Genomic DNA, 27,323 nt, shown 5'->3' with positions numbered 1-27,323 from the left:
AAATGTCCTAGCTGCAGTTTTTTAGAATTTCATGGTTAGCCAGAAACAAAAACACAGTAAAACAGGAATTCTGCATATTTGAAAAACAAAAATCTGTATAATTAAATGGTTAAGATATCATGTAGAGTTTAGAAATAATTTAGGAGTTGTTTGGTATGAAATGTTTAGTTTACAGAAACTTACAGCCACTATTTTATCATTAACATTACATATAAAACATTCTTGTCTACTGTAGGGTTTTGGAGAATTAATACAATGGCTGTATCTGTGTTGTAGCCATTTTGACCCTTGGGTTTTTTATCACCACCACTGTAAAGAATCAGAGTTGGTAGGTTTCCCTACAACTGAGCATTTCATACCAAACCGCTGATCTCAATTGATCAGAACTCACTGAACTCACTGATCACCTTCTCAACCAAGTAATTATGCCGAGATGTTGAAAAATCTGTGTAAAGAATCAGGCCAGTTCAAACTGTAAGAACCTGCATAGCTCATATTCACTGTTAGAGTAAGCAAGATGCTAACTGGTAAGACTAGCTTCCTCTGACCTGTGTCATTGTGTAGGCAGTGTCATGCCCATCTAAGAAATTCCTTATATAGGTAATGGTCAACTACAGAATGACAATTTCAGAGGTAACTGTTGGCGTGAATGAAATGCTAACTTGCTATGCTAGGTCATATTGCCTGTTAGTGTAAATTAAATTCATGCTTAGCCACATTAGTGTTGTTGTTTTTTTAACAGAGTCAAACTTTGCTTTCTCCATGTGGTATTCACCTCACTGTACGGGCTTTAGACATGGCCGGATAACCAGTAAACGTTTGTGGAATAGGAGATGAAGAAGGCACTACTTTGTGTAATAAGGCCATTAAATGAATGAGGATTCAAAAAGGCATGAACTGTGTATAGACTCAAACCGGATCCTAAAACAATCCTGTACATACATCTTCTGCAATGTTCTGGACCACGGGCACCAGGCTGGAGCTTCTCCTCTTTCAGTCTTTGGTGTTTGCCTGGAGCTGGAATTTCAGCATTGTTGACCGGTTTTGTGTTTCCAGCCAATGAGGCTCAGAATCACATGCCTCCAGGACTGTAACAAGACATACATTTAAGGCGCAACATCCGTCCTTCCCGCCGAGCCTCGTGAGGAACTGAGTTTGATTGATTATGAACTGAGGCTGAATCAGTTCCCTTACAAAAACTTGATGTTCCCCTTGTAAAACTGTGAAACGAAGCTGTCGACAAAAAACATCCATGGCGTTCAAGAGGTATCTCCTTCATCTAGTAGTACTGAGAGCTTGACCTAAGAAAATAAATCCAGTTTAAAAGATGATAAAACTGCCCCACAGCTCTACTCCTCCATGGGGAGGTGGGAGAGGACAGAGTGTTCCTGTGTAATAGCTGCCAGCTCTTTAAGGAACTCTGTGAAAATGACTGTGGCGTACACCTCTGTCCGGTTTGGGGGGACCACAATCTTGGGCTGGACAGGTGGGTTCTTCAGGGTTCTCCCTGCTGTAGGTCCTGAGGAGTGCTCTGAACCGCGTGGGCTGTTTGTGCCTGGATGCAAATCTACGTCAGGACAGAAATAAACCACAGATTACCCATCCAGCAGACTGAGCATATGTGGGTGTGTTCAAAACAATGCTAATAAACTTCATCATCAACTTAGGAGAAAACAGTCCAAACTATAATAAATATACAGAGGATAAACATCTTCTGAATGTTTGCTTCTTTCCTTTCTAACTTTTATAATCTTTCATATCATGATCTGGAAATGCTGTCATATGTAGGTCTGACCGCCTCTTACTGACTTACTTTCTTTTCTTGTTTTTTAATGAAATATTTTTGGAGTTTGGAGTAGCTCTGATATTTTTCACTTTCTTTTTCCTTTTCTGTGTTTTACCCTTTGTTTCTTCACCTTTCATTTTTTCTTTCCTTTATCTTTTATCCTTTTCTTCTTTCTTTCTTCCCTCCTCTTTTTTTTTCCTTTTTTCCTTTTTTAGTTTTTTATTTTGTCCTGTTTCATCTTTTTCCTTTCATTCTTTGTTCTTTATTTCTATTTATTTATTTATGTCATATCCTCCCTGCAAACAATCTTGGCAAGGGAAATCCTCTCAAGTCTAGTTTAAATACACAATATTTTCATTGCTGTAAAAAAATTACTAACTTCTTATTATTTTCACTTGTTTTAAGTACTTTTAGCTACTGAAAGCGTCTATTTTTGCTTGTTTCAAGAATTATTTTGTGATAAACTCTAGTAATAGATAATTAATAAATCCTTTAATATAATTAAATGTAAGTTAAATAATCCTATATTACAAGAGTAATTTCAAAATAAGAATTATTCAAAAACTACATTTAAGAGGATTTCACTTGTTATCATTATAATTTTTGCAGTGTTTTCTTTCTCTTTCTTCTCTTACTTGCTTTCCTTGCTTATCTCCTTGCCTTGTCTGTCAGGACTGTATCTCCTTTAGGAAACATACATTTTGTTTATTTTTATAAATTTCTTCCTTCTTTCTCAGAAGAAATGTTCACAATCTTCTAGCTAGACTTATGTTCTGCAAGCATGTAACTCCAGCTAGAGTATCCCATAGATCATCTTCGACTGTTACTAGCAGCATTACTTTTTTTACCATTATAAGACCAACTAAACTGTTGTTACCAGCACGATTCTCCCAAAGATGGGTTAAACACCTGAAGGACTTTAGTGCTGACAATTGCAGACATCACAAGAAGCAGATAAATGATTTGGAATGGGAAAGCCATGCAAATCTTGTTAAATAGTAAGATATATATTTTATATAATGAAAATGGTGGAGCTACTGCTGAAAGTCCTTAATGGGGAAAGTATCATTTGGGATTTGGGAATGCTGTTGATTTGTTATTAACATTATTAATTTTAATTGAAGTCTAATCAAGAAGTGCTGGTCAATGCATACACCCCCATACAGCACGTTTTTTAAAAATATATTTTTTGTAAATAATAGTGGCACTGAAATGAAAACCTATCTTGGCATAGTTGAATAATGCAATTGATACATGGAAGTGGCATACTGTAAACCTCAAACACTCTTTTGTCCTCTTATGGTACGTTTTAAATCATTAGGCTAAACGCAATGACTACTTTTAGGAGAACATGAAAATAAGACCAAAAAATCTAAAAGCTAACCCTATCAGACTTGATGAAGCAGTGCTTGGAGAAGGACAGACTGGAGAAAGTTCTGCTGTGGGCTAGACAAGGCTATGCTATGTGGCTGTGGGCAGTCATGGTGCCCTAAAACCAGCCAAAAAGCCGAAGCCGATCATGTTTTGGCACTTGAAAGAAAAGTTGTTTCATTTTAATACAGAATAATAATGTGGTAAAACCACATAATCAATATTTATGAAACACTTGGCATCACATTGTTTGGCATCTTTTCCTAGCCTTCCTAAATAGCAGTAGATATTATGTACAGTAGACAGACCTTGACCTTTGAGTGAACTCTCTCTGGCCAGTAGGCACTGCTGTGCCGCTGTGAGGAGCTCTGGGAAATCCTTCCTTGTGGCTGCCAACTGCTCTATCTGGTTCTTCAGAGAAGCGAGCACCTACGGAAAAACATGAAAATGGGATTACCATCCACCTGGCTGTGATGAAGTTCAAACGCTGCTTGTTTTTTTTCCCTCCATTCACTGTTTGAAATGCTGAGTCAAAGGTAGAATGTCTTTATCGACTGATGGACGTGAATGAGCTCACGCATCAGTCATTATCCTAATCAAAAAGCCTCTTTATGACGCATTTTCAAAGCTGAAGTAGGCGTAAGCTTTAAACCCAGCCTGTGCCGTACCAGATACTGCTGTAGAACATCATTCAGTCTGATATGCTTTCATCTCCTCTCTGGCCTGCCTTCAGATGTGCATCTGTCGCAGCTTCATTTGATTTACTTGTTTACAAACCACGCTGTGCTGTCAATGATGCATGAGGCAGGCACGGCCCACAGGAGCTCTGTTAAACCAGCTCTGGTTCCAGATGGAGATGACTGAATTTGGGTTCTTTTCTGGGCCATGGTGGGACTTCTGATAGCTTTTGGGGACTGTGTTTAAAATGACATGCGGTAACACTAAGAATGGGCGGTATGGTAATAATGTTAGAGACCACTGACGTTGAGTAGTGGAGTACAGTTTAAGTAGCTGGTGTTGGTGCAGTCGACCCACTTTCGAGCAACATTGTTTCATCATTTGTATTTTGACTTGTTAATGACCCTGTAGTTCAGGGGATCCAGTGACAATAATCTGACCTCATAAGGTTAACAAGACATATATCGATTTGCCACAACATTAGCACCACTGACTGGTGAAGTGAATAACATCATCTTCATCCACAGTGGCATCTGTCAAAGGGTGGAATACATTAGGCAGCAGGTGTTAGAAGCAGGAAAAATGTTTTTCCTGGTATTCATCCACCGAAACTGTTCCAAGAAAGGATAAGCGGTGAACTGGCAACAGGGTCATGGGCACCTAAGGCTCATAACATGGTTAATGCATGTCTGAATATTTGCAAAGATAATGATTTTGGGCACCCAGCAGCAGCTAAGCTAGCATAACAAATTATATATATATATATATATATATATCACCCATGTACTGTTAAGTAATATTTGAAATTCCAGTCATGTGAGATGCATTTAGTGACCAGGCACTGCACACTGATGTGGATTATGAAGATAGGTGGCGTGTCTCTAATTGTGGTGAAGTGGTGTAGATAAAAGTCCCCGGTCCATCTTGTATTGTACTGGTGTATTGTATTGCATCTTGTATTGTACTGATAGGAGACCTGTGAACTGAATATCTATACCTGGTATAGCGAGCGTACGCTGGGCTGGAAAACCATAGTAGTGTTGAGTAGGAACGAGCGCAGCAGGGGCTGAGGATACGCGGCCAGCTGAGCCAGAATGCCTGTTAGCAGTAGATTCACATGCAGAGAGTTCTCCAGCATGTTCTCCAGCCTAGACAACAACACACTCACAAAAGGACCTGACAACACAGAAAGACAGCAAATGGTGTTTTTAATCTTTCTTGTGACAGAAACACGTGACGTGGCCCTGAGTTTCAAAAACAGGGCCACATGATGAATCAAATTGTAGTTTGAACACAATACCAGTTTTTAAAATGGACACATTGTTTAGGGCTACACGGACTGAAGGAATCACTTGCAGTGTGGGAACTCAAACTCGACCAAAAGCTTTCTAGTCGCAGCCTTGAGGTTCTAGAGAAGGCTGATGACACTGAGCCTCTTCAGTATCGCTGTGCTGGCCCTCTGGGTCTTTTTTCTCTTTTCAAGGACTATAATATACCCCTGTGTGCTCTTGCTTTGGCGGTGTTTGGTTTCCCTGTCTGTGTTCTCTCTGTTGTGTCTGCACTAGTGTGTGATAGTCTCTTCAACTTACAGCTGACTGTTTCTGTAACAGTACAGAGCACGATCAATCTGCTAACAGTTGTGATATATTAACTATCCAGTACTTTTAATTTGTACGGTTGTGATTTAAGTACTTTTTCTAATTTAATATTTAGAAATAGTCAGACTATTTTAATTTATAATGAATCACCTATAATATTGTAACATTACAACTTTTCACAATTCATGACGTTAAAATAGAATAAAATAGTGTACATACAGTGCATTGGGCAGAGCATAAAATATTTCTTAGAGGCAAAAATGAATCTGTATCAACAAAGAAAACCTCCAATCTCTGCAGTGATTACTTCACAGAAGTAAACATTCTAACTTAAGCTCTTTTCAGACCCCCTAGTGGCCATTTCCCACACTGCACATAGTAAAACAGAGTGTTGAGTCTGTGTTGTGTGTGTGCTACCGTGTTTCTACTTCTGTGTAATCATGAAGAAGAGGCAAAAACATATCCGTCTCTCACCAGTAAAAGGTATGGAGTGGTTTCGGCTAGCACTGCGAGGTTTGCTCCCAAACGGTGAGGGGATTTTCTCCGAATCTGGTGTCTCTGCTGAGAACGAGCTGAAATCCATTTCATCCTCCTCTTCCTCCATCGGCACTACCGGACTTCTCAAATCCTTGTCCGATTTTGTTGGACTGCTTGCTTCAACCACCAGAGTCCGAATCAGCTCCTCATACTGAGTGACCAGGTCTACTCCTTCTGGAGATCTGGTCTCCACTGCTTGGGTTCCATCTTTGTCGTTGGAGTGGTTCTCTGTGTTTATGTTTTTCAGAGAGATGTTTGAGCCATTACAGATTGGAGTTTTTATGTCTGTGATCCCAGGCTCAGAATTCTGGTTATCCAGATTGTTTAACAGTTTTTCTGGCATTTCTACAGCTGGTTTGGGTGTAACATGGTTTAGTTTAACTTTAGCAGAGTCTTGAGCATCCTTTTGGGCAACCAGGTCGTAGACCATAACATCGTTTTGGAATTCTGACTCCTCTATATAGGAGCCCTTAACAAGCATTATTGCAGTCCTCCGTAATTCCTGGATGTGCTTTGGGGGCTCGTCCGGGATTGGTGCAGGAATTCCCTGTTCTTCTTCTGCCTGTGTTTGCACAGGACCAGCGTCATAGCTATCGTCCCATTCAAGTTCCAGTACGGGAGTAGCAGTGATGTCATTAAGGGTCTGTGGGTTCACCTGAGACGGACTTTGCAAGTTTTTTGGTGCCCTTCGCAGGGCAGCAGAGGGGCGAACCCTACTACCTTCCTCCAGTGTACTTGGCTGGTACTCATCTGGAGGAGGATCTTCACCATCATATGGGGCGGACCAAACCCGGCATGCCCGCATGCAGCTGCTAATGCCATTGCGAGCGTCATACAGGTAGTGCAGGTAACTGACATCCAGGTAAATCTCTGAACCAATCACACAAGAGTGGCCGGAGTCGTCGTCTTCTGAGAAGGCCTGCTCTGTTTCTGTAGAATCAATAAATGTTGGATTGGAAAGTTACAATCACACAATAAATGACAATAAATAAAAAGACATCGCTGAAATTCATCTTAACATTTTTAAATTAAGTTTCCTTATAGATTACTAAAAACAATGTATAGTAGTTACCTAAAAAAATTAAGCAGATACTGAATAATTCATAGTAAATACTGAATAAATTGTAGTAAAATATCCTCTAACAACTTTTTGACCTGTTATTCTTGATTGTGTCCCTTTTGAATGTGTATATGCAGAGTGTATTGGTGTTTACAAACACACATTTTTTGGCTGATACTTGGTGTGTGAATTTAGTTTTTGATTACAAATAAATAATCCAATCTATACTCTCCAGTCATTGTACTACTACTCATAGCAAAATGACTGGTTAAAGGCTTTGATTAAATCTGAAAACCTTTTCCAACTAAGTTACATATGGATACTAAATATTATGCTTTCAACAAAAAAACAATGCAGGCTTTTAAGCTTAAATATGAGACACTTTGTTCATTAAAAAAGGTGCTGAAAGGTCCCCGTCATTTCAATTGTGCAGAAAACACAAATTGCAATTAGAGAACAAAGGGAACTGTAGAGCCTTGATCCTAATTTGTTTTGTCGAGTCCAACTAATCACCAGCATATGACTTTGGGAAAAGACCAAAATAATGGACTTTGTGTCAGCATGTCTCTGTTCACTTAAAGCTGATCCTAAAGCCTGAAATATTAAAAGTCATGTGGACTTTATCCTATTATGTATAAACCATATACAAAAGTAAGAATGTACTCTTTATTTTACAAAATGGTTTGACCTCAGATGTTAATTTAGTTTCTCTCAAAGCATTACTAAGTATTTTACGGACAAAACAAGTGTAGCCTATGCCAACAAGGATAAAAAAAATCAGAGCTGCATTTAGGTTTTATTTGTATGAATTTGCATAATTTAGAAGCAGACATTGTTTAACAAATCAATTGCAATTAAACATTTTTTATTTTACTTTACGACTAATATTAGAAAGATGGTTATAAAGCAATCCATTATTTCTAAACCAAATTCAAAGTGCAATTAACAGACAGACGTATGAATAAAGATATACAGTTAGAAATTGGCTACTAATGAAAGTATTATCTAAAATAAAGTTCTAATAAAATGATTTACACCAGTGGTAATCATTTTTAAATGAATTTTAATAAAACCAATATGTTGCAATAAAATTAAATTAAATTAATAAAATTAATATCCCGAATGAAGCTCTAATAAAATGAATGGCGTTCTCAAAAATAATATTCAGAATGATGTTCTTGAAAGTAAATATCTAGACCTAGACTAAGTTTTAAAAAGTTAATATCCAGAATGAAATTCTAAAAAAATCAAAATACCCAGAATCGAATATTCAGAATGTTGTAAACTCAATATCCAGAATGAGTTCTAATAATATTTAATTTATAAATACTACTATTACTATATTATACTATAATATTTTACTTGTATATTGTTTCATTACTTATAATAAAATAACACTGAATTTAAAAAATGTCTTATGTACATTGTGGACTTACCCATAGTTCCTGAGTTGGTTCCAGTGGTGCCCTTTGACCAGAGGATGGAGTCCAGTTGTCTGAGAGGTGGAGGGATAATCTCTGGAGAGCAGCAGGACGGAGTAAGGGCTAGAATTTTACCAGCTGAGACGGAGTAGCAGTCTCTTTCCTTCAGCACCCGTCGCTGACTCAGCATCATGTGATTACACGGAATCAGATACCTGCCAAGCAAAACATTGTTAGGTAAAAAAAAAAAAAAAAAATGTCCAGTGACCTTTAGAGTGACACTGAGCCACTCTTGCTTTGTGAATTATTAGCTTTAAGCAGCATCTCAGTATTTCTGCATGACTTATGCCATTTAGCTATTACCCTGAGGTAAAAAAAAACAGCCATGATAAATTTATGATTTTATCAATTCAAGCAAAAAATAAAAATACTCTCATAAATTGTAATTATGGGATTATAAACTGAAGAACTGTAGGCCACTGAGTGTAATGGCTGTGTTGGCATCATGCAAATCAGCACCTCATGACTGTTTGGCTGTTTTAGGTTTCTTATGTTGTACTAATAAATAGCAACTGGCAACAACTGTAGAGGCAAGGAGAGTTCTCTGGATTTTGTCCATAAATCTAAAAATCATATACAAAACACTCCAGTGCCGATTTTACTCCCAAAACTAAACTCAAATATTAAAGCTAAAGCCCTGCAGAAGCATTCCACTCTGCAATCTAGACCTTGTAATCTAGATTTACTTCCCACTAACATACAGACTTCTATTCAGTAAATGTACTCTGTCTTTCCTACAGGTTAAATTGTTCACACTGAACCCCTTCCTGTCAACACCGCTTTATTCCTGGGGAAAAGTGCACACAGCTAGAGTCTATAGAAAGTGACAGCTGGCTGTCAGACGCAAAATGTATATGGATATGAAAAAGGAGACAGGGTGAGAAACCAAACCCCTGTAGATCTGGCGCAATCTTTCCTAGGAGAAAACTTCTGTGATTTTAGCACAAACATTCTGGTGCACCAAGACTAAAATACAGGGGGTTTGTTTGGTAATTGAGTTCAATAAGTCTGTCACCTTCTCTTGGAGAACGGAGAGTTTACTTTAGAGCTGCTTTATACTGGAGGAATCTTGGAGTACTTACTTTAGTATGAGCTGAAGCATGACATCCTCACAGTAAAGTCCAATTAGAGTGCGGAACAGGGCTAGAGAGACAGTCCCCAACTGCAACGCAGAAGACATCCATGAATCAATGAACACATCTAAAAGTCTATTTGTAGAGTTAACTGATGATTTCCAGGTGTAAGTGTTTAGAGTTTACAGCATACAAATAAAAATGTAAACTTTGTTTCCAGCAACAACAAAATACTCAACATAAGGCCAGTGATTAACCGTAACGGACTGAGGGGTTAGTTGTTAATAGTTACTAAAATAATTCAAATACAATTAATTCAACATAATTCTTTGTTTGAACCAGAAAAGCTTCTCGGCCTAAATCCATAGACATGCAGTCATTAGTCACACTGGATGGATATGACAAAACCTATTACTGCACTTAGTCTTCCTTTAGCTCCAGGCTTTTTAATGACAGAATGAGTTTAATCTTAGTCTTTTAATCAGTGGACAGCTCTAATATGATAATAAGGAGAGCACACCATCAGTTCTTTTTGATGTTGATACTTCAGACACATGTAAGCTGCAGAAGGGGAAGATTTTCAATGGAGGATTATGGTTCAATTCACCAACCCGCAAAAGTTATCACTAGTAACAAGTCAGAAGTGCAGACACAACTCCTTACAAGTAGAATGGAAATGTAATGGAAATGTGATGAAAATGTAATGGAAATCAACAGTAGCATCTGTATGCCATTTATTTATTTGTTTTTTAATTTGTTTGTCAAAGATTTCCTTTTTTCTTCCCAATTTGGTGATTGGCACTGGCAATGTTCCCAACACTACGTACAGTTAAGAACTTAACCCGTCTGCTCCGATACATGCGAAGCGCCCCATAGCCTCATTTCGAACCGCCGCCAATGCATCATTGCCGGCCAGCCAACACGCTTGGAGAAAAGCGTTGGGTGTCCCAGCTCCACTGCACCAGCTAATAGACGCCTGTGCCAGCCAACATCTTTGTAAGAGTGATGAGGGGAGAGTGTGCCATCTACCCACCTAGAGAGCTTGGCCACCTGTGCTCTCGCGGACTCCAGTCTGTGATTGTATGTGACTGATTTTAAAGCAGTTCTGCATGCTGAGGTACCTGGAAGGGTGTGTTGATGCGGCTGACCAGAGTGTCCAAGATGTGCACGTTGTCATGGCGATGGAGGAGGATGAAGCTGAGGAAGGTGTGCAGCAGGGCAGGTTCGGTCACACTTCGCAGGAAAAGGTCCAAATATGCTGTCGTGGTCATCGTCTCCTCTATGGTGAGCTACATAAACAACACATACTGCTAGATTCATTTGTTCTAATGCAAACTATGGTTTCTGTAATTAAAAAAAACAAAAAAAACAAAAAAACATCTGTCTCCTCATTAATAAAAGAGCAATAAAATGGCTCTGCGTATCCAACAAGTGTGCATATAAGGTAATCTGCACTACATGTAGCTCTGCCAGTCCCGCATACACCCGGATGAGGGAGTTTCTAGTGGATTACATTTTCTATGAACCCAGATATGTATGTGATCATATGATAATCAAAAGTTAAATTATATTGTGCAGGGAGTATAAAGTAATGTGCTATAGCTGTAGTTGGCATTATTATCAACCTTTTAATCAGGCTCTGAGATCTGATCTTTTTGATTGCCCATTTTCTCTCTTTTCCTGCAAACACTCTTCTACTTCTACTCTACCCAAAAAGGCTTAGAGACTCTTTCCTTCGATAGACATCAGGGGAGGTCTTTAATATTATTGTTGATTATTAGGACATGGTTAAAAGCTTGAGATGAACATCTGGATGGGAAATTAGGAAAATATACATCTGGACGAGACTACAGTTATCAGAGTGTCTCTGTGTTTGGTGAAAAAAAAAGATCAGTCATTGTAGTACATTACCCTGACTAAAGTGCTGACTTTGTCATTTTAATCCAGACTGAATCAAGCTTAACTACACTCAAAATTTAAAAACTGATCTAAACAATGTAAGGAAAATATAACATCTTTATTATACGTAAAAGTGACCCCCACCTTATGAAGTGCTGGTGCCAGAACAGGAACTAAAAACCCATTGCAGATGTAACCAACCAGCTGATCTCGAATAGATGGATGAGCCACCTGTGGAAAAAGAAATAAAACACTCATACACATAAAACACTCTGTGTGTTGTTAACCTTCTCCCCATTGGGCGGACAGTAACTTACTACTGTACTGTACTATGTGTTTTTTAAGTATTTGTAATCTACTGAAGCACTTCCATCTTTTGATATTTTCACTTTCAGTTTTCAGAGATAGATATCCTCCTTTTTACTGCATTCACCAACCCAGCCTATTAATACTGAGTATCAAATTGTAGCTGTAAAATAATGAATAATGAATTTGGTTCATAAATAACAAACACTACTGAAAAAAAGCTTAAAAAGAAATGTAATTAAAAAATAATAAAGAAATAAAAATAACAATATTTACCAAAGTACAGGAGTTGTGGATATTCTCCACCCTGTTTACTGTAATGTTTGTACAGAATTCATGTATTTTGGCAACATGGGTTTAATTGCATGTAGATGTTAGTTTATAGGGGCCATATTCTTCATTTTTTTTTAGTGTCCCTCCACTTAGGTCCACTTACAGCGTTAGTGTGGTAAAGTAAATCTCAGGAGGAAAATACAAGCAAAATATGATAATTTTTTTACACAACCATGTTCCAACCTCTCTTTTTCCCATAGCAATAGGGAACAAATAGGTTATTCTAGTGTCTTTGCCTCTGAGACTGATATATGTAAATTAGCTTTGTTTTTAGAAAGCTGATTGGCTTTTTTTGCTGAAAGGCTTTAGAAAAAGTCCCATTCATATATTTAGCAGTGGTCTGTCTCCTCAATTATAAGTCTCTGCTGTAAGTAGACTGTGACATCAAACCCTGATCAACTGCAACTTAGTTTCTATGTATGGTCTGCGTGGACTGGTACACTTTAGAACACCTTAAATAGGGCTGGGCAATATGATGAGATTTTATCGTACAATGATACATTTTGTTATTGTGACACACAATATGTTTGTTAGTGCTTTAAGAACACTGATCAACTGCAAATTTCTTTACCAACAGTGCAATTAGACTGGTTTAATTAGATGAAGAGCAGCAGATGTTGAATAAATATCACTGTATTCAGTACAGGAGAGATCTGAATAGTAGTCTATAAGAATCTGTTGCTACTGATGTTTTTAGTCTGTGATTAAATATTGTGTATCCTGAAAATATCAGGTCATGTCAATCTGCTCTGATGTCTTTACTTGATATTAGCTGTGTGTCTGAATTGTGCTGTCCTCACCTGCATGACGGCATTGCAGAATTCGAGAGAGTTGAGAAACTGTACGAGAGCGGGAACCTGCTGCCAGTCCTCCCTGTTCAAACAGTGCCAGTCGTCACAGGGCACATCCAGCTTAGTGGGCAAAGACGAGTAAAGACCACTCAGGCCAGTAGCCAACACCTACAAGGGGAAAATGGACACACAGACAGACAGGGAGTCAGAATGGAGTTAAATACAGTATTGTGGAAACATACTGGCCAGCAAAGACAGTGACTTAAAACTCTCAGCAGTGGCTTTGTTCTTATCTGCAAGACACTATAAAACAGAACAAATATATAATTAGTAGGGGTTAGCAGCCCATCAGAGGAAATCACTTTCTTTTTTTCGAAGAGTTTATAAACTGTAGAGGTTGTGATGCTGGGGGTTGACATGGCAGAGCAACATGGCAGGAGCTGAACGTTCAAGAACTTTTATTTATCTATAGGGAACCTGCCTGTGTAGGACAGAATTCAAGCTGAGGAATTTAAGCCTTTTACCATAGAAAAGAAAAAAATAAAATGTTATATATATATATATATATATATATATATATATAGAGAGAGAGAGAGAGAGAGAGAGAGACATATTAAATGGTCAGTATTATTTTTATTTTTTATATATATATATATACATATACATACATACACACAGATTTTTTTTTTTTCCCCCAACATACACACATACACACATACACTTTATGAACCAAGGAGTGAACTGTAAGCCCTTTTCATGCTTTCTCCCACAAACCCTTTAGGGGCAAAACAACTCTGAACATGTAAGCACAGGGTGTGTCTGTGTGTGAGATTGTACAGGCACAGTGAAGTCTTATTTGCGTACACGCTGTACAGTTGTGACTGCCACTCATCAGTGTTAATGTCTCCTAATGCTAATTCCTAATACCATTATATAACAGCGTTCAACATGCCACTACACATCTTACAGCACACACCTGCACCAGCACAGCTTCAGTACACACCTTTACAGTCAAGTTTGAGCATGAGGTTGTTCCTCTCTGCTCTTTTCATAAGCCTTGAGGGTCATTCAGGAGCAGGTAAATGTTCGGCTCCACCTGATTAATGTGCTTCCCATCATTTTAAACAGCTTCTGGTCTAAATGTCAAACTTCAAGTGTTTAACATCTATATATCTGTACACTACGGTCCATAACTCAACACACTACACTACTGTACCTTAATACATTACTGCACAAATACCTTGCACATTACATATCCAAACGTTTCCGGACAGCTAATAGATGGCAACAGTTTACTTTTAAAGCTACATGACTCCCACACCTGTCATGACAACATTTATAAAGGCTTAATTTATTAAGTGTTCACTTGTATAAACGCAGAAGCTGCCGATTTTCATGTCATTTCACATCAGCAGTTGGGACACTAGTTGGAGCAACTAGTTTATAAATTTATAAATTTAGATAGGTCAACAATACAATTAAGTTGAGCTTAGCCAAAAACAAAAGGTTAATATGATTCTTCATAACCTGGATGTTCGTAAATTGTTATCAGATTTTTACTCCTAGCCCTCCTACCCTTCAATTTCTTCCATACAGGTTCCTGCAGGTTAGACTCCCCCCATTATATGATGTTTACAGTCCTGAGCACGAAGCCCTGTGGCATTACTGGGATTCAAATATGAACTCGTACCAATGACTGGAATTGGAAAGTTGGACAGCTGCACCAGTCTTACACCTAAAATATATATTAGAAAATATATTACATTCTTTGTCTTGGACACATACTTTTCCAGCTCTAGAATGGAGAAGCGGTCTAACTGCCTGGTCATCAGAACATCATAAGCTCAAATCCTACAGCCTTCCATGGTCAGGGGTCAGAGGGTACACACAGCCCTTGAGGAACTGGAGGTTCTTCTTTTTGAAAATGTGAATAAGTCTCTTCAGGCGCTTTGAGAAACTTTTTCTTCTAAAAACCTTTTCTTGAAGGTTCCTAAAAGCACTTTAAGAGGTTCAAGGATCTAATACTTTTAAAATTGTAGGACACAGTCAACACCAGATGTGGAAATTAGAAATAATAAGTTAATTTTTCAGATTGTATATAATTTTGTCTAAAATATCCTCAGTTAACATCATATTTGCTCTTGAACATCTGTTAATACTTTAAGGCAATAATAAGGAGACCTCACTGTATAGCAGTTGATGTACATCCACTTGCTCAGGGATCATTAGCATGGAGTTGATGCTTGTTTTACTATTTATGAAAACATTTTTTCCCAGTATATGAACCTGTACAACAAGTTCTTGTCTTTGGAGTTTATTTTGCATCGTTAAACACTACCAGTGTAATCTGATACACGGCCTACTATCATCATTTCACACAGCCAGTATACCCGACAGGCAAAGTCTCTCTTCCTCTGCTAGCATGCAAATTTTTCCGATATGATGGAATTCTGTTATAAAGTGGATACATTTTCTTTGATTCAACTAATCCTCATAGTACTTGCCAATGCTTGCAATTGTGTCCAACTACTATGTTATTTCTGCACTGAACATGTACATCTGTGAAGCACTTTGACAATTAAATGCTAGGAATAGTACAATGTGCTTTTAATGGTGGTGTACGACATAATATTTAACACTGTAGTGACTTTGGACACTTTGGAGCCATTCTCAGCTTCAGACACAGCACGTAAACAGGTGCCAAGTTACGCTTTAAGAGAATTCCCTTTCATATTTCAACCAGTAACCGGTCCCTTCATTTATAACATGCAGAAGGGTCATGCATGAAAGTATCAATGTGTGCAGGCAATCCGTTTCAGGGACAGATTTAGATCTCTTACGTTTAGGAATGTGAACCGTCAAATCTAGGTCTAAACTAAAAATTAGAATTAATAAATGAGTATTGTAATGTGGAAGCAGCCTGGCTAAGCCTGATTGTCTGTGAATTTGTCAGTTCCATTCGGATTATTCTGACTGGCTATCCCTATGTCCACACAAGCTATCTGTGTGGACAAATAATCAAATACTCTGACTCAATCTTCAATTTTACTTCCTATATATTCCCACAAATGTAAAAAATGCCACTGCAGAATCAGGTATTTCAGTCTGCAGCAACAACAAAAACAATCTCCAAATCCTGGGGAGTTTGATAATTAACAAACCTGTGCCACACTAGGGTTGGGTGGTACAATAGTAATAGGCTATACTGTGGAATATAAAATGAAGACTGTATCTTCAAATCAGGACTGTGTCATACATGTGCATTTAAGAGGGCCAAATGGTAGGGGTGCCGTGGGAGTTCACCGAGTAGTGACGTCACACCCTGAAACAGGTGTTAAAAACATCCGATATGAAACATTATCCCCTTAATGTGGGTCATTTCAGCCTCAGTTACCTGGAAAACGACCTGTACTGTGGTGTTTAACCTGCTAGCTATTTTCCAGTTAAAGTTTTTAACATCAAACTCAATGCATGTAGTGCAGCATTTAGTCAGAAGCAGCTGTGCTGTGCTGCAATACTAAAAGTGTAGCCAAGCTAGCTACGTACTGGTCAGCTTAGTGAGAGGGCTACAGGTCCAACACCACAGGAAAACAATAAATGTAATAACACAGGATGAGATGGAATGGATGCTACGTAGGACCATCAGCACTATTTACGCTACTCTCTGTTCTTAGTAATACAGTATTACGTGGTTATGTTTGAGGGCGGTACTACTACACACACTTCCATTGTCCAAATGTCCCTTAATGTAAAAGAGTTTATTCCAGGTCATTTTGAGTTTTGAGTACAATATAAATTTTAAAAGTTGATGTAAAATCACTTATTGCAGCATCTACTGATAAAGTGCGCCTTTACTCAAATATGGAACAGAGAAATATCTTTAATTTCACTATTTATCTTAACGTTATAGTAAATGTGAAATAAACAACAAAGATTTCTTGCTTTGTTTTGTCTTGTTCTCAACTTGGACTTGACTATTACAAAGCCTTGGTTGACCCACATGTATCCCGGTCTGTATATTGGCTCAGTCTCCCCAACACCAGTAGTGGAATGGCCCTTAGGATGGCTTGGAATCCCATGAGGAAAAATGTTGAGGCCACACTGACATGGGCATGTTAACAGCAGTACTGAATGTTTGAGGCGGGGATGTTTCGTGTTCTAGAGCTCTCAGCATTGTCCGAATAGCATGCATAATACTCATAGTGTTAAAATAACATGCATTTTAAACAGCATTCATCTGAACATGTGCACACATAACATGTGTTTCTAATAACATGCATACTGCCCACATTGTCCAAATGACATGCAGAATACCAGTGTAAAACACAAATGCCACTCTGTGTCCTGACTGAAAAGGTCACAGTGGGTTTAATTCAACGTCTGTGAGAAACATAATGAAAACTTTAGTTACAGCGTCACAGCAGTCTCAGCGTTGGCAGGGTACCAACAGTGCTGTTTTTGAGCCGGTGAACTGGAACTGAACCTCAAGGAAGTAAAGACAACTCAACTTTAAGTCATAAGTCATCTTATTTTACAACATCTCTTACAACAGGAAAAGATTAAGAAAAAATACTTAGGGTTACACATAGGGCCCATATTGGCCCCTTTACACATATTCTAATCATCTACTACTTTGCAAGCCCTTCACAGGGGTCATCTGGTTGGTGTCAGTGTTTCACTGAATTAAACCCACGACACTTCCGTAAAGCTCAATAGTGAGGTCTGTCATCCCAGACCCACAAATCCTACAATCGATCTTGTTTACACTGCCCCTCACTTACAAACCTAATTGCTGTATAGCCCCCAACAATGGTCATGCTGTTAACCTCTGAACGCTTCTTATCACATGCACATGCCAAAGACCTAAGTACCTGATTAGGCCTCCACATGTAGCAACCCTGCGATAAACTAACATTACATGCTGACAAAACGTGTTTCAATGTCCCATTCCAAGCACACTCCTTTCATCAAGCAGCCTATAAATGATGGAACATTGCCCCCTACACTGTCAGAACTACACTTACTTCCCATGACTAGCGTTACTGACTATCTGATCTTGTGGACAAGACAAAAAACAGGCAGCTCTTACCGGACAGAAGTAAGTATTCTCTGCAATGTGTTTGGCCACCACATGGTTTTCGGCAGACAGTGCCATGATGAGAAGCAGGGCGTCTCTGGCCTGCTGTCCCACAGCTCCCTCTCTGTGGATAAAAGGGATCAGCAGGGAGAAGATGAGGAAGTTAGCAGCCCCCTGATCCTCGCTGGTGTGGAAGAAGAGCTCCAGGATAGACGGATCTTTGGCCAGGACACAGCACAGCTGGTTCAGGAGTAGCACTAGCTCAGCCTCCACGGTGCCCGCTGTACCTGCTGTGCCAGGCTGCACAATGAAAATATAATATTGTATGGGATTATTTACTACGACTGGGATGCCCTGAAATGCCTTACAATCAGGTTGCAATTTCATTGTAGACTACAGGAACACATGTGAAATACCAAACATGTCTGAGCTGATCAACTGCATCTGGATTAATCATGTTAGGGTGATTTTTTGCCAAACTATTATGTGAATCATTACACTTCTGATATACCGTGATTATGATTAAGCCCTACCGCTGAGCCTGCCGCGCCAGAACAGGATGAGAGCAACATCATCAGTGGCCTCAGGATGGGTTTGTGGTGCAGAAGCGGCTGCCGGGCCTGACCGATAAGCATCTCGTACATCTTTAGCTGGTCCAGCTTCATGTCATCGGTGAACTCTCTTCTGAGGCTCCAGATGAACAGCCTCTCCATCACATTCTCCATCACCACAAACTCCAGGATTGGCCCCATCGCCCCGCTCTGGCCGCTCTCCTCCTCCATCAATAAGAACAGCATGTGTTCCACGTAGTTCTGCACTGCGCTCGCCTCGTCACCAGGGATCTGACCCAAACGCAGTCCCCCGTGACTTCCAGTCCCCAGGCCATGACCTCCCAGACCGCTACGTAAAGGGTCATGCTTCTCCAGGATCTTTACCACCTGATTATAGAGAGAGAGAGAGAGAGAGAGAGAGATCTTTTAGAGCACACAGAAGTACATTTGAAATGTATGAAACTTGCTATTATAACAAGTTAAAAAACTACTACTACTCTCTCTCAAACCAAGTAAAGGAATTGTAAATGCAAAAAGGATGCATACTCTGTACTGGTATGGTGGTTCTGTTGCCATGGTGACAGAGCCTGGTCAGGTGTAAGAGACGGTGAGTGGTTAAAAAAAATGTAAGTGTGACCTCATAGCTCCAGGAAGAGAAAAAGGGAACTCTAATCTACTGATACTTATCAACAGCTACTGTAGCACTTCCTCATAAAACACATTTAGGCTAGCAGAGGCCCAGTCTACTAACAGAACTGTTATTTCCTTCCTTGTACTTTTTTCTATGAACTGTAATATTATAGCTATATAGATTGTTGCTTGCATGTCCACTCAAACACTCTAAGCACTACCTTGTGCTTCCACTGATTGGCCATTTTATTAGAACCCCATCCCTTATAGCTCCAATATGTAGGTGTACAGTTGCAGACTGCTGTTGCTGTTGCTGCAAAGGTTATCGGCTTCCTTCTACTCTCATCATTGAGCAGTTTGTGCTTTTGTCCATATATCATTGAGTTGGTGAACCATTCTCTGCATCTTGTGCTTCTAGTCACTGTCCACTTTATTAGAAACCTCTACCTTGTACTCCCTACCACTCACTGGCCACTTTTTTTTTTTAGAACCCCCCTAACTTCAGATAGCTCCACTATTCAGATGTACAGTTCCAGATTGCTGCCATTTCTTGGGACAGCAATGGCACTGAAGTGTGTGTGGTGCCTGTTGTGAGTGTTTCAGGCTCATTAGTTTGCTGGGCTTTGCTTACAAATCAGACAAAATGCTGGACTGAGAGAAGATCCACCCAGACGGTGCATCAACAGACAGGCTACAGTCTTTAACAGTACATGGGATGTGGATCTACAAGAAACTAGAAATTCATGGGTTTCTAATAAAGTGTCAGAAGAGTGTCTGTCACAGAGGCTCATTGTTCCCTCTCAGAGCTCCTGTACACAAAACAATGCAGGCACTGTCCTGGGTCACTCTACCAGGCCAAAAGCCCATGGGCCACATAAACATACAGTACACTTTGCTGATCCCAGTTCAGCTCAGCTAGAAATTAGAAGCATGTTGGGTTTGATCTGAGGGTAGCAATTCAATTGTATGGATGGACTTATTGTGTTATAATTGATTGTAATAATATTCAATAAAGTGTGTGATGATAAACCTGCCATTTTGTTGTTATTGCCTATATTCCAGTGTTGTGTAAATCCATTTATGCTCAGTGAATGTTTTTTTTAATGATTCAGAATGTGATAAACCATCAATGATTTCATTTCATTTCAAAATTGTACTCATATCACAGCTGGGAAAGCGGAGGCCAGAGCACAGGGTTTAGCAATTATATGACTGCCCTTGGTCTTGGGCCTTGCTCAAGGGCCCAACAGCTGCAACTCAGTGGACATGGGTATCGAACCCACAACCTTGCGATCAAAAATCCAGTGCTCTTACCACAGAGCCACATTTATTTATACATATGTTACTGATAGTAGGTCTGCAAAATTCTTGGGTCATGTTACCAAGAAGCCTCTCTGAATGTTTCCTGAAGCTGCCTGTGCTTCGACTTACAGTGTAGTATGTATGTAGCCTGTATTTAGTTTTACATTTCTATTACATTTAAGGCATTTAGCAGACACTCTCATCCAGAGCGACTTACAAAAGTGCTTCATGGTTTACTCAGAAAATACCATTAGCTAGTTTGTATAGACTAGAGTCCAAAAGACACCTTTAAGCCAGTCAAGAAGTCAGTATGGAGACCACAATACTCGACACTACACTTCGCCCAAGTATTCTGTGTCTGCGTCTAAAGACAGTGAGCAACTCAGGCCATTCGGACACCCTGGGGAAGTTCATTCCACCACACAGTAAAAAAGCCTGGATGCTTGTCTTTTGCGGATCTTAAAGCATGGTGGGTCAAGCTGAGCCATGCTCGAAGGGCTCTTGGTACAGATCGACGAGTACTAGGCAGTTCTATAGTGCTAGACGCTTTTAGCACTCTCAGCTTAAGCTTATTTTAGAGTTAGCAAGCTAACTAAATTAGCCATGTGAAAGAGAGACAGCTGATTAAATGTAGGTTAAATTGAGACCTTAAGCCTGCCAGCAGAAACAAAGCAAATCACATTTCAGCATTCTTTACAGGCTCTAGCATTTAATCCTTACAAAGCAACCACTACTAAAACACCTTTTTCCACTGAGCACAGTTTGGGCTTCTTCCAGTAGTCTACTACAGAACACAGCACTGTGTCAAATGGTTTTAGACACCTGTGGAACAAACGCTTTAAAAGCTGTTTAGTTTATATAAATCTCTACAAGTATCTGAAGTATCAGCGTTACCTGAGCCCAGTGGTTTTTGAAGACAATCATGCATGTTTCAGGGTCCACACCCTTCAGGACCACAGACTGGCCCCCCTGAGTCCCATTGGCCAGCACAGATGCCATTATGATAACCTCACAGCATGGTGTGTGTGTGTGTGAAGAGGGAGGGGTCCTCACTGTCCTCTGATTAACGGCAATACATGAAGGTCCTGATGAGTAAAACAGAAAACATGCATTAACACATTAAACAGTGGGGTTAATATTTACTTTACCACAGTAAGATCCAGCCTGGCAAGACGACTGGCTAAGAGATATTCTATGAGAACTCTGAACTAATCTTATATGCTTGTGACCTAGCAATGACCGCCACTCGTTCAAACCGTAACAGCAACAGGGGGGCCCAGAGTGGAGCGGCTGCAATGGCCTAATCATTGCATGGCTCTCTGATGTAACAGTTATTTGGCAGTTAGCGTTCTCCACTAAGCACTTTCTAATGTCTAATGACGTTGTATCAGCGGTGGCTCACACAGCAACATAATCAATAATACTTGCTTATGTGGTTTTTGAAGACCTGCTTATGGGCTAGGTTATGTAGCAGCAGCCAGAGGCCCAAAATGCACTCTGTTCTTTAGTCCATGTTTATAGATAATAATAAGCAAATAAGCAAATTTAATGGAAATCACTAAACAATCACGATTCATGCATCTGATTAGCACCATGCTAACTGGTGGGGTATAAACATGCTTCAGCGCTCTCGCATGTCTTACAGAGTCATTAATCATTAAAACACATGGATTTGGTTCTTGCACACAGATCCTGAAGTGAGAACACAATCCACCAAAACAATAATACGAGAAGCCCTAAGCAGCATGGTGTGTGTGAGTGCGTATATGTAGGCCCCTTTCTCCTCAGCCCGGCCTCCACACAGCTATGAAAGGAATGTGTGCAGGGAAACACACACTGACTCAGGAAAAACACCACTGAACCTCTGAAGGCTCAAATGGATCTTCCACTGGACAACAGTGTACTCTGACGCCAGCTGAGAGCGAGTGATACTCCCACAGCACTCTGGCTACCATGCCTCTTAAAGGTGACACAATGCCACAGTCATTTGCAGTGGTTTGTGACATGCTACATAGTATTACAATTAGCTTAACTGGTAGAGAGAGTGTTCAAAGTGATGCTCGCTCTACCATTTTACAATGATTCTTGAGCTATGGATGATCAGAACAAAAACAAACAAAAATCAACATATTATATAATGTATATAATGCATTAATGTGTTCCTTTTGATAGTTAGAGATCACATCAACACACAAAACTAAATATAACATCACATTTGTAACACAAAAATGGCCCACAGAGCAAAAACATCTACGACGAGACATCTACTCACCACAGGAATTAGGTACAGTTTAGCTAGAACTTTATTTTAGCTAGCCTTAATCAAATTGTCTCATATATAATTTAACTGACATGTTGTGTCTCTGAAGCAAGAGCACATTAAGTTATTAAAGCAAGATCTCTTTCCATTCAAACCTTCAATCATAATAGTGCATTGTTTACTTAAAGCAGCATCAGTATTTCTTGCTCCTGGGCTCCCCCTACAGTCGGGAAGTGTAATTCACCTTTTGAGCCACCACTGAAGGACACGCTTTACACATGTACTTCTGGACAAGCTGAGGGATACAGAATCATCAATGAAAGTGACAGAAGAATGTGGACTGAGGTGGTAGTAATATAACAAGAATTTACACAAATAAGTTATGCAGTTCAGTAAAGCTTCAAAATGATTTAAAGCTACTATTTTAAGGTAAGGAATACTCTATGCTGTTTTAAAGGTGCCCTAGAATGAAAAACCTTGGCATAGTTCAAACATGAGAGTTCAGTACATACCGTGAACCCTCAAACACTGTTGTCAAAACCTAACTTTAAAATGTGTTGATTTCAAAAACCCTGACAGTCTTAGCTCATTATATTTACACTCTCCAAATGTACATACAATATGTTGTGCAAATGCCACAAAAGCCACCTAGAGAAACACTAGTAGTCAGTTTTCTGAGACAAGCAGCACATCACTGCCAGACTCTGACCGTAATCTGAGATTGGTTGCTACACAAACCAAGCTGTGCATTTTCTTGTGGCCAGTGTCCGCAAAAAGGCCGACTGTATATTCAGTGAAGGCACCAAAGTTGTAAGGCAGTTTGTGTGATTCATAACATGCTGAAATGCACTTATCTACAGATTTGTTTTATTTATTCTCAGTATTTGTGGACATATCTAAGTGACATACATAATACATTACTAATATTGTATATGTCAAATATAATTTTCCTATTGTGTGGAATACACTCCTGGATTTGGAATAGAAGTTTGACTCCAAAATGTGTCGGATCAAACAGCCCTAAATAAGCAAAACAGAAGAGGGAATATGAAAACAGCCATACACATCACAGACATACACAAATACATTATGCACTAACAGAACAGAACTGAGGGGGAAAAAAATTAGAGCTCATATGCGAGGACTCGCTCCCTGCATGTGCAACTATTTTTAGCACAGGCAATTAAACCCACACGCAGAAGTTCTAACCTGAAACTGGGAGATTCCACTTGTACAAGCTAAGAGTGTGTGATCACTGAGGTCAGCTCAGCCAGCTCACCTTCAAACCCAAAGGCAAAACTTTCCCTAATGCATTTATACTGCTGGGCTGATGTTCACGCTAAACGCAGGTTTACACGCAATTCCGATTAAACTGCGGGGAGTCTGATTGTGTTGCACTTTATATGCAACCCTGTACAACAGCAGCTACGATTACAATAGAAAAGCAAAGATTAATCTGTAAGTACATTTGCGTTGTTTTAACAGATAACAGCATGCACTGTTCATGTGAGGCTGCATAAAGCCAGCAATGCTATCTGTGCATTCCAGACTGTGTGGGCTTTCTAGTAATGCCATAAACAACTGAACACTGCCACATGATGATGCGTACACAAACATTGAAGGAAGGGTCAGGGTTTGATGTTCACACTTCCACCATCACCATCCCTCACAGGAAAGCAGGATCAGTTATTATTGCAATGAAACTAATATATATATATAGTAAAAAAAAAAAAAAAAAAAAGCAACAAGGACTAGATTAAATTCAAATGTTTTTTAGGACACTTCCGGGTTGATAATGGTTAGCAGGCGTGAGAGGCATGGAACACTAAGGCCTGGGGAATGTTCATGACCCGTTGAAAAATGCAAACCTCTGGCTTTCAGGCTGTAATTGGCTCAGCCTCTTTCTGCATCTGTCTGAAATGTACGTTCCTTATCTCACTGATCTAAACGGCACTTTAGCTCACCTCATTTAGATTTTTTTTTTAACACAGCACTATAATCTCTACCTCTCGGTTTTGTCTAGCATAACGGTCAACATCCAGCTATAGAAAGTCATCAATACTGTTAACACAACTGTGCATTAGATCTGCTCACTAACCTGCGTATTTATTAGTTATGGCTGGTTGTATGAGGTATCTGCCTGACACGCCTAGCAATATGCTAAATATCGATGTATGTGCATTATGTATCATTACACTCATTCTGTTATGTATCATTATCACATACACTTAGTCTAATATTCGCTTTATAGACTGCAGTGAACAGGAGCATGAGTTAGTTAGGAACTAATGCATATTAGCGAGGAGTTTGAATAACATGAGAATGAATAAGGGGCGGTACAGTAAATATGAGTATGAATTAGCTAAGGCTTGTACTGAGTATATGAGTTTTATCCAGGGGGCTGTATTGTGAGTTTAGCATGAATTCACTAGGGGCAGTGAACATGAATAAGATGAGAACAATATAGTAAAAACTAGCATGGATTAGACAAGACTGTTTAGTGAATATATGAGCATGAATCAGCAGACCTGTATAAGAGCAAATAACAAGGGCTGTAAGAGGAACTTGAGCATGAATTAGCTAGTAAATAGCATGGATTATCTATGGGACGTAAACATGAATTAGTTAAGATTGTAGGGTAATGAATACTATCATATATTAGATGGGGCAGAGGAGTGAATATTAGCATGGATTTGCTAGGGTCTATACAGTGACCATTACCATGAAATAGCTAGGGCTAGGCAGTACAGGCATGGATTAACTAGGGTGTCTCTACAGTGACTGCATTAGCTAGGGGCAGTATTGTGAATATTTGCATGACTTAGTTAGGAACTATGTAGTAAATGCAGTCATAAACAAGCAAAATGCTGTTCGATGAATAGCAGCAGAGGTTAGCACAGTCTTGGAGAAAGTAAAGGCAGAAAATAAAGCACCATATTGCTATTTATACCATCGCCATACTGCCCCAGTTGATTAGAGACGTTGGGTGGCCATATGTTTAACCCACAGACCTAACAGATGCGTGTGCCTAGAAAACCCATGAGCCCCACTTTACGAGCCCCACAGGGGGGTAAACTGCCCATAAACTTTCATTGTCAGGCTGTAGACAACTTTCCAGCCAATCATTGGACAGACAATTCAAAGCATGCTGGATTTTCAAGCCAATCACAATCTTTCAGCGTTAAATGAAAGAGAGAGCACAGACTGGAAGAAATCGGTCATGACGGCAAGAAACGGACTAAAACACGGTCGTGTTCGGAGTTAAACCCAGTGAGCAAATGAGGGAAATGGCAGTAAAGCCCCGAGCTAAGCTTTCTGTACTTTGTAACTGTAATTATACTGATGGTATATCCAAGACAATTACACTTACTGCCCTGTTCAAATGTAAATGCGAGTGTCTCTTTCACACTAACCCTGTCCTACACTTAAAGAGCATGCAAAACTCCCTACCTGTGTTTGAGCACAGCCACTAGTTAAGGGTGTCCTCTCATCAATGGACTTTTGCCATCTCCAGAGGAGATCCAGCAGAGCTTCGAATTCAAGTCCAAGCGCTCAGAATAAAGTGGTGAAAATCCTTAAAGAGTGAAGGAGTCAGATGAGGAGCGAGAGGCAGCCTGAGATTGAAAAGAGCAGCTTTTCTGTAGGAGAGCGGCGTGAGCATGTGTGTGTGTGTGTGTGTGTGTGGGGGAGTGCGTGAGGAAATGACAGGATGGAAGTGAGGAGTGAGTAAGACACTCCAGCCAGAGAGCGGGAATGAGGGATAGAGGGAGAGAAAGAGTGGGAGGGAAAAGAAGGAGTGTGGGAGGAGTGTCTGTGTGTGTGTGTCTGTGTGTGTGTGTGTCTGTGTGTGTGTGTGTCTGTGTGTGCGCACGCAAGTGTGTGAGCAGTGGTCATAAGTGCAAAACAGAGCATGCAGGATTTTTCTGAATGAAAATGCGCCCTCTCAGGAATGTAAGTAAATGATCCAAACCCACTGAACACAAAACCCTATTCACCAGAACTCTCAGACAGCAGGCCACAGCCACAATCAGCGGAGTGTCAACCAGGAGTGGGAAGCGGCATGCTCCAGTTACTAGGTTCCATATTATTGTTGTCACGAATCTATATTTTTTACTTTCGGACATAATTCGAATCTGGTAGTTGTTCTTTATATTGTAACAGAATTTCATGATGAACGAACCAATAGAAATGCTTCAAAATGACTTGGAATAAAAGCTTTCTACTTTGACCTCCATTAAAAATTGTTAAAGTTACCATTTTGGAGATGCAAGGTTTTTGTGCAACAGTTATAGTATGCTTAAAGGACCCATATCATGAAATATCAAAAATCTATTCTTTACAGCTGAAATCTAGGTCATAAAGAGGTCATAAACCTAACGTATGGACATACTGTATATTCATCTTCCAGCAGTTTAGCCTTACCCATTCACACTAAAGTTATAAGTAGTCTTTCCACCTAGACTGCTTTTGAAATGTTGCACATATCAGTCTTAACGGCACAGTAACAAAAACAGCCTCTTTAATTAAAAGGGATAAAGAAACAGCTGAAAAATGCAAGTCCAATCAAATATAAATGGCTAGTTGTACTAT

General features: G+C 39.6%; 1 protein-coding gene across 1 annotated transcript; it reads right to left on the bottom strand.

Moving 5' to 3' along the window:
• Window positions 1-68: 68 nt before the first annotated feature.
• Window positions 69-26,415, bottom strand: fhip1aa (FHF complex subunit HOOK interacting protein 1Aa). The gene is made up of 13 exons (XM_072670595.1): window positions 26,184-26,415; window positions 21,368-21,558; window positions 18,524-18,928; window positions 18,003-18,290; window positions 12,923-13,081; window positions 11,628-11,714; window positions 10,706-10,873; window positions 9,594-9,673; window positions 8,467-8,666; window positions 5,908-6,900; window positions 4,833-5,011; window positions 3,466-3,586; window positions 69-1,567 (listed from the first exon to the last, which is right to left on the bottom strand). The coding sequence occupies exons 2-13, from the start codon at window positions 21,470-21,472 to the stop codon at window positions 1,350-1,352; spliced, it is 3,003 nt and encodes a 1,000-aa protein (XP_072526696.1). The 5' UTR covers window positions 21,473-21,558; window positions 26,184-26,415; the 3' UTR covers window positions 69-1,349.
• Between the last annotated feature and the right edge of the window lie 908 nt (window positions 26,416-27,323).

Source organism: Salminus brasiliensis, chromosome 24 (genome assembly GCF_030463535.1).
Source record: "Salminus brasiliensis chromosome 24, fSalBra1.hap2, whole genome shotgun sequence".
Lineage (NCBI taxonomy): Eukaryota > Metazoa > Chordata > Actinopteri > Characiformes > Bryconidae > Salminus > Salminus brasiliensis.
The sequence above is the reverse complement of the archived record's forward strand: the minus strand, read 5'-3'. Positions and strand labels throughout refer to the sequence as shown.